This window comes from Alligator sinensis, unplaced genomic scaffold, assembly GCF_000455745.1.
Source record: "Alligator sinensis unplaced genomic scaffold, ASM45574v1 scaffold599_1, whole genome shotgun sequence".
Lineage (NCBI taxonomy): Eukaryota > Metazoa > Chordata > Crocodylia > Alligatoridae > Alligator > Alligator sinensis.
This window is the reverse complement of record NW_005841968.1, coordinates 1,155,236-1,165,070: the sequence shown is the minus strand read 5'-3', so window position 1 is coordinate 1,165,070 and position 9,835 is coordinate 1,155,236. Positions and strand designations below refer to the sequence as shown.

The 9,835-nt window shown below is 43.6% G+C and overlaps 1 protein-coding gene across 9 annotated transcripts in view; it reads left to right on the top strand.

Moving 5' to 3' along the window:
• XYLB (xylulokinase) overlaps window positions 1-9,835 on the top strand; it is a 129,666-nt gene that overhangs the window by 13,655 nt on the left and 106,176 nt on the right. For 4 of the 9 annotated variants that reach the window (XR_003093314.1, XR_003093320.1, XR_003093321.1 and 1 more), the window contains exons 1-5: window positions 7-965; window positions 2,741-2,823; window positions 4,598-4,667; window positions 6,364-6,444; window positions 8,800-8,886. Coding sequence is in view for 1 of the 9 variants with exons in the window: in XM_025200447.1 (XP_025056232.1) it covers window positions 870-965; window positions 2,741-2,823; window positions 4,598-4,667; window positions 6,364-6,444; window positions 8,800-8,886 (417 nt within the window). In the remaining 8 variants the exon portion in view is untranslated. Of the gene's footprint in view, window positions 1-6; window positions 966-1,100; window positions 1,219-2,740; window positions 2,824-4,597; window positions 4,668-4,969; window positions 5,019-6,363; window positions 6,445-8,799; window positions 8,887-9,835 lie in introns of those variants that run through there. The other 5 variants (XR_003093319.1, XR_003093316.1, XR_003093318.1 and 2 more) reach the window with 5 other exon arrangements.

Sequence of the window (9,835 nt, the reverse complement as noted above, 5' to 3'; positions counted from 1 at the left end):
GGCCCGCGGAGCCAGCAGCGCCCCGAGCGGGGGGGGGCAAGCCCATTGGCCTCGGGGACTGAAAAAAACTGACTAAAACCCCCGCAGGCAGTGGAGATGGTTTTGTGCATCCTGTCCTCGCCGCACGTCTCAGCTCAGCCCGTCGCCCTAAAGCCAAACCGGGTCTCCTGGAGCGTGTCCTGCACCTGCGCGCTCAGGTGTCCGGCTGCGGGTGGCAGCAGGCGCCAGGGGCGGCCCAGACGAAAGGCTCCTGTGAACGACGTGGCGGGAGACGGGCACTGCCTGCGTAGGAAGGCTGCTGCTTCTCGGGTGCGGTTAGGTTTCAGTGGAAGCGGGTGCGAGTGCCCCCCTCCCGGGTCCGCCGCCCCACGGGGGCAAATCCAGCCGCTCTGTCTGAGGCGGGCAGCGTGGCAGTTGTTGGGACGAGCACCCCCGCCACTGTTTTGAAGCACGCCAATACACGAGACGCTCTGGGCGCTTGAATTACAGCAGCTCCAAGAGTGGCCGAAGCTGACACGACATGACATGTTTTAATTAGAGCTGCTTTAATTAAAGCGCTCCCCCCACACTCCCAGAGCACGTGTATCAGCGGCCTTGGCGCTCGTCTGTGTTGGGCTTTAAACACCTGTCGCATCCGAGCGGTTGATCAAACGGCTGCACCAGACGGGTCACTTTTTCCTTCGGCGCGGACTGGTTTCCTTAGCAGTGATTTGAATGAGTGCAACAAGTGTGTAGCTAGCCTGGAGGCTAAGCTCCTAGGCCCTCGCTAAGGAAGGTAATAATGAAGGTGAGGCGGTGTAAAAAGAAAACCCCTGCCGCTGCAATAGGGAGTGACAGCTGGAGAGGAGAAAGGGGACAAACCATAGCTGATGGGCAGGGGCCGGCTGAGGAAATTAAAAACTCCCATCGGATCTGAACCCACCTCAAGGTCTGAGGATGCATCAGGAGGTTTAGAGGCGTCTCAGGTCTGTGCATGCAGCCGAACCGTGGTTCATTTGTATCTGGGGGGCTCGCAACCCACCCTACTTTGTTTACACTGGGTTGCTGAATTAAGAATGAGCTGCCCAGCTGTTGACTGCAGCTTTTACTTCAAATCAAAGGGCACCATTGGTCTGATTGGCTGGATTGCTGCTTTGCTGTGGTTATATCTACCCCTGGATCCTTCACAAGCCCTCATGTTTGCAGAGGGGTTAAGAACAAAATTATATGAAGTCCCAGGTACTTCCATCTTCCTCTCTCATGCCACTTGCTCTCTCAACAGGAGCTTTCAGCAGTTGCTGAAAGCAAGTTTGCTTTCAGCAACTGAACTTGCAGCAACTGCAAGCAAGCAAACTTGCAACACTGTTGCAGCAGTGTTGCAAGCAAGTTTGCTTGCAACACTTGCAGCAGTGTTGCAAGCAAACTTGCAACACTGCTGCAAGTTTGCTCCTGCCACACCAGGTGTGGGTAGTATTAAGTTGGTAATAAGCAACTTTTATCCACAAAATAAATTTGAGCCATTTTTTATCACCTACTAAACCACTTGCTGTAGATCGCCGCTGTTTGGGATACAGCAGTGCATGCTGTCTGAGCTCCAGTGGTGTACGTGAGCTTGGCTACCTTGCCCTTGGTAGGGCTTCAGTTTGCTCAGGGATTTTTCTAGATTCCTGGTCTGGTGAAGAGGCAGTGGTACCTTCTGCTTGCGATATTGCTCACTAAGCTAGATGGATCTGTGATCTTTTTCTTGCATGAGAAATTTAAATAGTTGAGAGTATGTGTGCCTTATTTACTTGATTCCAGGATGAGGTCTTTTTTCTGTTTGACATGGGAGGAAAAGCCCCTTTTCTTGGAAACAAGAATGAGTTTGTGAAGGTTTGAGTACGAGGCTGCGCTGGCTCTGGTTCCACCCTGGGGACAGGGCCAGAGCTGCAACTGCTGCTGGCCCTCCTACCACCTCTGTCTCTGCCCTTCTCGTCCCAAAACAGCATCTGCCCATAGTCCTGTCCCCTACTGCTGCCCCCCCCCCCCCCCCCAAGTGACCCAGCTTTTTTCTCTGCAGCTGTGGGTGGGGGTGTGTGAATTTAAGATGACCCCCCAATAATTGAATTATGTACATGGAAAGTCACAACAAATTTATACATTTCCCATGTATAGTATTCAGTTATTGGGAGAATCATCTTAAACTCAGGGCTGTCTTGGATTCAAGTAAATACTGTACATTGTCATCACTGGGCAACAGAAGTAACACTTCAGAGATGAAGGGGACAGTTTCCCTGTCTCCGCTCTTGTTCCAGGTTCCCTACCAGCTTATCTTTGTGTTCGTTATAGTGCCTTTACCTTGACTTCATTGAAGATGCCTTGCAAGAGCCTGGTTTCAGAGAATTACTTGTGTGATGTATAGTAGCATTTCTGAGCCTTGATGGCATTATATAAATAATTGCCTGGAAAAATAGTTCTTCTCATGTAGGAGAACGTTTCCCTTACGTGTGCGATGCACAAGATAGTCTCTGCAAGACTAGGCTTTCATTAAGAACTGAGCTTGTATTCCACATGATTGCAGAGGTAAACTTCCAAAATTGAAAACCGAGTGTAACAATGTAGGCCGCAGTCTTGATTGTGGCTACTCAAGCGCAGTACCCGGCAGTGGACACCTGCAAGGGGCATGGTTTTGAGAATTAACTAAGCACCCACCCCCCTAAAACCCAATCAGAATCCTTAATTAATCATTTCATTTTTGTGCATTTCTAATTTTTTTTTCCAGCTGAAAGTTATTGCTGTCAATGAGCAGCTTAGAGTCACTTATGAGGAAAATGTTCATTTTGATAACGACCTTCCAGAATTCAGGTATGTTTTTTAATATTGTTCAGCTAAGCTAACATGATTGTTGATAGGGTGTATTTGGGAAGGGCTGTCCCATAAATCTGCTGCATGTGGGGACTGAAGAAAACATGTCCCTGCTGCATCTGTGTGTGTGGTCCCTGGCGACATGGCAAAGATGACATCAACTTTTGCAATATTTGGTGTTTTTTGTAGCTTCAGCTTCTGGAAACCTCTGATTTATGTGGGAACCTAGCTTCCCTGTGAAAAAGAGAGGGGGTTTAAAGCCCTCCTGGTTGTGGCAAAGGCTTTCATGTTTGAAAATGTGAAGCAAATGCATGCTCCAGGGGCAGAAACCAAAAAGCAATTTGAAGGAACTCTCAACATTATTATTTGTGTATTTTACATCATGATTTTTAAGTCAGTTTTTTGGTTCCTGACTTGTTTTTTTTTTAAACTTGGGGCTGCTGATTGCCTCTGTGTCAGGAGTGGATTGCTATATCAACACTAAATAAGTTCAGTGGAAGAAACTGGGATATGCTCTGGCAAGTCAGTTAGCCAAAAATCTTTATGCTGGTGTGTGGTTGCATAAAGGCAGGGCCATGTTCTTTTTCCCAATATCTCACAGGTTCCCTGCTTCAATTCAAACCTATTTACTAGATATTGGCAGTAAGCTGAGACAATTAGGCATGATTTCAGGAGGGTTATGATTAACCAGGGAAGCTTAAATGTTGTATCCAGAATTCAGTAGTGTTCCCTGTCCTTTATTAAAAGCTGGATTTAGATGTCTTGCCTTGTACACGCTCTAGTCTTAATATATTTGAGTAAAATTGATTTGATAACCACAAACATAGCTGCAGGCATGCATGCATTACTATGTAGGTACCCAGCTTTTCACATTCAGGTTGGATATTTGGCTTCAAGGATTTAACTCCTAGCCGGTATACCATCATGAACATAAAAGATGGAGACTTTCCTGTTGTAGAGGGTCTATGCAAGAGGACCCTCCTGGTTGCATAAAATCTCATTGACTTTCAAGAGCTCTTTGCTAACACGGGAATCTTCCCATTGTAGAATCAGACAAGGTTCTTTGGGTAAATCTGATATTTTTTTTTTATTAGACCAACTCAAATAGTTGGAAAAATTCTTCTTAGCAAGCTTTCAGGCACCAACACCCTTTGGTAGGCTGAGGAAGCATCTGCAGATGGTCTGTGCTCTTCCTGGATGGAGTAGTAAAGCAGCCAGAGGCCAGTACCTATGCAAGAAAGCCGGTCAGTTAAAATGTAAATTGAGGTGATCAGTAAGGTGTGGGGGGATGAAAGTGGCTGTAGTCAAAGGATGAGAGACAGGAGGGTGGGGTGGAAGGGAATGAGAATAGCTGGTAAAAAGTGGAGGGTGTACCTGGGGAGTCAGATGTTAGGCAGGTTATAATGTGTCATAAATTCAATGTCTATATTTAGTCCAGTAGACTGATGAAGGGAAGCTCATAGGCTCATCTGTGGAGGTATTTTGTAAATTCCCTTTGAGGATCAGAACTGAGAGGTTGGAGAGAATGGTTTTCTTGTGAGAGAGGTGCCTGGAGAATCGGGGATTTACCTTGTTAATTGCTTTTCCTGCAACTTTGTAGTTTGATTTCCCCCCTGTTGCTCTTGTTCTTGCTCTCTATATGTGTAAGTATGGTGTGTTCTCTTGGGCCATTGTTGTTGATGTAAAAGAGCTCTTTGGCAGGAAAAAATGAACCAAATGTGAGGGAGCTTCTTGTTTCCTTTCCACCAAGAAAAGATTTCACTTTTTTTTGTAGGACTCAAGGTGGAGTCTATGTTCACAGTGACAGACTGACAGTGACTTCTCCAGTGTTAATGTGGGTCAAGGTATGAGAGTGTGTTAACATTGGTGGCATGAATATGTTTGTCTTATGTGATTTAACTTGTCAATTCAGTATTGTTAAAATGAGTTTATAATTGCAAGCAAAAATTCAGCTTGCCGTTCAAATCAGCGTGCTTTGCTTGTTTGTTTTCTCTTTCTTTTGAGTGCAGTTCTGCCTTTTTGAAATTCAGATTTTCATGTCATGAACAAGCACAGCTGGAGTTCTGAAGGCTTTGCATTTTGATGTCTTCCTTCTCCACTGCTCATGCTAATGGATGAATGAAACTAAAAGTTTGTTTTTTTTCAGAAATGCTTTTGTACCCACTTCAGCCCAGCCGTAAATGAGCAGTTTACGGGTAGGCTGATTTTTGCCCCCCTCTCTCCTCCTCTTGTATTAGGAATACATTCCTTGTTTTCCCTCTTTCTGTTTTGTATGGATGAGCCAGTTTGGCTTTGCTTTGTTTTTACATGAGACCTTCTCTAACTCATTAACCAGTTGGTGTTTTCTCCCTGCTGGCTCTGCTGCAACTGAGCATGGAATGTGATATTACGACTGCTTGCAGACATGGGGAAAAAGATAAATGGTGCTTCACTTTAAACTCGGCATACTCCCACGCCGAGCCCAGTGCATGCCCAAAAGAGGCATTGTATTAGTTGAACCCAGGTATCCCAACATCTGTATAGATTAGGTGCTTTAGTGGGGCATTTTTGGCATTTTTATCTAATAGCTGATTGAATCAGCTATTAGATAAAAGCACCAACAAGCTCTGCTGAAGCACCCGATCTATACACATGCTGCGGAGCTTGGTTGAAGTACTGCACTGCTGCTTCCAGTATTGTTTTTGGTTTCTTTTATCTACGTCCATCAATGCCGTACAGGTCCTTCATTATCACTTTGTCCAATATTCATTTTAAAATGCAGTTACCTGGTTTTGTAGTTGAAAAGCAGGCATTCACATACCAGGGAGTGTTCCCTATGTGGGACAGATTCTGCAACCCTAGTTTATAATGAATGTTGAAGATGCCCTACTGAGTTGACTTGTGTAGTGCAGTCGTCTTAAGGGTGGTAAGATCTAGGCCACAGAGTCATTATTATGTAAAGTTAGGTTAATTTTTGCTTCTTAACTCTTTGAATGTTCTTTGTAAATCTTGTGGCAAGGGCAGAACTTACAAATTTGGGTGCCGTAAGTTGAAGCACTACAGTCTTTGAGTCAATTGCCTGAATTTCAGAGGTGCTGAGTACCAAGGCTCCCAGTAAAGCTAATGGAAGTTGAGGCTGCCTAGCATCTTGTGGGACTGGTTCCATAACTTGGAAGGAATTGCATAGGTTTCTCAAATAAATATAAGAACCAAAAAAATTTGTCATGCCTTGCCTCCATCAGCTTCAACTATGTCCCTTTTTTGATACTGGTGAAATATGATGACCAAGCAAGAGACAAGATTTAAAGATTAGTCCTTTGTGCCTCAACACGTCTGAGTTTTTTTTTTTTTTCTGCCTTCAGCTCTTTTTAATGGGCAACTACTTAATAAATTAATTTATTCAACTGCTCAAGAAATCCCCAGTCACTAACTAATTCTTCATCATCTGCTACTGATCCCTTATTAGTAATGACAGACACTTATATTTAATTCTGAGGACTGTGTGTGTGCATAATTTGGTAGCTCATTACAGTCACTCTTGATTCTTGTTTATTCTTTTAGGCTCTGGATGTGATCTTGGAAAAGATGAAGTCTTCTGGCTTTAACTTCTCTCAAGTGAAAGCTTTGTCCGGGGCTGGACAGGTTAGTTTATAAAGAGAAAAATTGGTCGTATTGTATATCTTCAACAGAGTATTAAGGAATATTGGTAGAAATAAATTAATATCTAATATAAGAGGCAACAGATAGGAATAACGATACAAGAGACTGAGGATAGAAGACAAGGTTAACAGTATAGTTATAGACTAGCTGAGTGCATAAATAGCTGGTTTCAAGTGATGGGACTGCTTTATTTATAGAACTCTCCTATGGTTTTGCAAATTTTACTTATATTTGGAGCTGGAGGAGGGGTTTTGAATGGCCATGCCATTAGGAAGATCGGATGATGGAATACAATGAATAGTGGAACAAGCTCAATCTGTTAAAGATATAGCAATTATTCCATCTAGCATAGCTCTTAATGTGTTGGGTGGTGTACAGGACAGGGGAAATGGAAACGAAATTGTGGCTGCTTTGTGTGAGAGCATAGGATCATAGGAAAGGAGGCTGGAAGAAAACTTCATAAGGTCATCTAGTCCAGACCCCTCTACTCAAGGCAGGATCAGCCCTGACTCAGCCATCCCAGCTAAGTGTTTGTCCAGCCTGCTCTTGAAAATTTTCAAGGATGGAGATTGTACAAATTCTTTAGGTAGCCTCTTCCAATGCTTGGTCACCCTTAGGGGCAGAAGGATATTTCTGATCTCCAACCTAAATTTGCTGTACTGCATTTTGAGGCCATTGCTCGTAACCCTGTCTGCTACAGCCACAGAGAAGAGCCTGTGTCCATCCTCTCTATAATAGCCCTTCAGGTATTTGAAGTCTCCCATCGGTCTTCTCTTCTCCAGATTAAATAACCCTCGTTCTTTGAGCCTTTCCACATAAGTCTTGTTTCCCAGGCCCCTACATTTTTTTTCTTTTGTTCTGCATTGGACTCTCTAATCTGCCCTCATTCTTCTTGGGGGCTCAGAACTAGATGCAGTACTCCAGGTGAGGTCTCATAGTGCTGAATAGAGCAGAAGAATCACTTCCCTTCATTTGCAAGGGAAATGGCACTCCTGTTGATACAGCCCAGTATGCTATTGTTTTTTTGCAACATGAGCACGCTGTTGGCTCATATTCAGTTTGTGGGCTACTCTGTTCTGCAAGTCCTGTTCTGCAGTACTTCTGCCTAACCAGTCATTCCCTTGTGTGCATTTGTGCATGCAGTTATTCTGTCCCAAGTATAGTACTTTGCCATTGTTGAATCTCATCTGATTCACTGTGGACCATTTTTGCTGATCTGTCCAGGTCATTCTGGACCCTCGTCCTACCTTCCAGAGTGTCTGCAACTCCACCCAACTTGGTGTCATCTGCAAGTTTGCTAAGTATGCACTCAGTTCTGCCATCCAAATCATTAATGTTTTGGATGAAGCTATAGACACAGATTCTAACATATGAGGACATATCTCCCCATGCCTTCTAATACATCTCCTGTAATTTAACCTGTTGCATAGGGTTTTCCTTTTGAGGATCTCAAGCACTTACAGGGTGAGTGTATGCCAACTGCTCCTGGGTGTGCTGATGTTTGGCACACCCCACCTACCTGCAGCCACTCCATGTGAGTGCCATGTGAGTGCCAAGAACAGAGCTGCCACTGTTCTTGGTACTGTTTTCAAGCACATTGACTCAGGTCTCAGGACAGGTTGTGGGGGATGCCCTCAGTGCAACTTTCCAGCTTCATTTCTGGGTTTGGGGAGTGGGAGCAGATGAGCCAGGTGTGCAGCTCTGAGAGAAAGCAGAGCACCCAGCAGCACTGCAGAGCCAGCATACACATGTCCTATAGATGTATATTCGTCCATTAGTTAAACCTCTGGTACCACGTGCTTGCAGTCTGAGCTCTGCACTACAGCTGGTCAGCGCTGTCCAAGAACTGGTAGTGGTTCCTGAGGAAAAATTAGGGAAGAAGTGTGTCTAGAGCACCTGGAGGGATGCTTTGAAGTACCACGTCCTAGACAACCTTTTCTAATGATGCTAATATCATGTTAATGATATGATATTGTCATATTGATATCATATGCCTGGCCACAACTGAAAGCTGCTATTCTGTAGCAAAGTTCTTGGAAAGGCACTAACTGTAGACCTAGCAATATTATAGTAATGTCCACTAGATGCTGCTATAGTTAATGGTCAGCATTTTTGCTAGATTCTTGTATTTGATTTAGAATATATATTGCTTATTTTTGAAGTGTATGTAAAGGAGTCATTTAGCTTGGATGTCTCAAAAAGGTGAACTGTTTTAACATAATTAAAAAAAAAATTTAGATGACATTCTAATCCTTCTAGTGTCTGAAACCAGATTTGAATCTGAATTTGGAAAATTGATGACTATATCTCTAATTCACATATCTGTATTCTGTATAGCAACATGGGAGTGTTTATTGGAAAGAAGGAGCCCATCATATTTTAAAGAATTTATCACCTGATCTTCCTTTACATCAGTCACTGAAGGTAATGTGGAGCTTTTGAGGGACAGTGAATGATCACACACAGTCCTTTTTCTGACACTTAACAGTCACCTTCTCTTTTGCTTGTTGCGTTAGAAGTTGCTGTAACATACACTATACAGTATTGTCCTTTAGCCACAGGGGTTTTCATGTTTCCCTTTTTTCTCCTGAATGACTGCACAAGCTTCTTTTAAAACATACAGAGCATTCTGTTGAAGTAGAGTTTGACACCAGCCTTGCCTGCCGCGAGACCAGAAAGAGTTTATAAACAGTGGAAGAGACATCTGATCTATTAAAGACTTACATCTATGTATATAGATTCCCAGATGAAAGTGTTTTATCTGTGAAGAACTCCATGAGACTAAATCAAAACAGTGTATGTGATGTCCTGAGTCTTAATTGAAGTGCTTCCAGAACACTTTGACTTTTCATTGGAGACTGCATTATTGGTAGAACCGTAGGAAGAAATAAAAGTCCAATTACCTAGATTCTGAAATCTGAACAAAAGGGCCACATGCTGGGAAAGACGCGTGCTACAGTAAAGTGGCGCTAAGGGAAGGAATCCTCAGTTTCATTATTTGATTTGTGGTCTCGTGACATGCATAGCTGGTTGGCTACTATAAGGTGTGTAGGTAGGCAACTGTTTATCCTCTGGATCATGGTGTATGCATAAGACAGTGGTTCTCAAACTTTTTTTTGCAGACCACTTGAAAATTGTTGAGGGTCTTGGTGGACCACTTAATAAACTTTTTTTTGTTCTACAAAACGGAGCCCACAACTCGTGTTGTAATATCAGTAGTCTTACCTTACAAGTACAGATAATCTCGATTGTTCCAGAACCTTTCTGTGTACCACCTGAATGGAGCTCGTGGACCAGTGGTGGTCTGCGGACCACAGTTGAGAACCTGTGGTATAAGAGGTCCCATAAGAGTCAAGTGCCTGATGAATCTGCT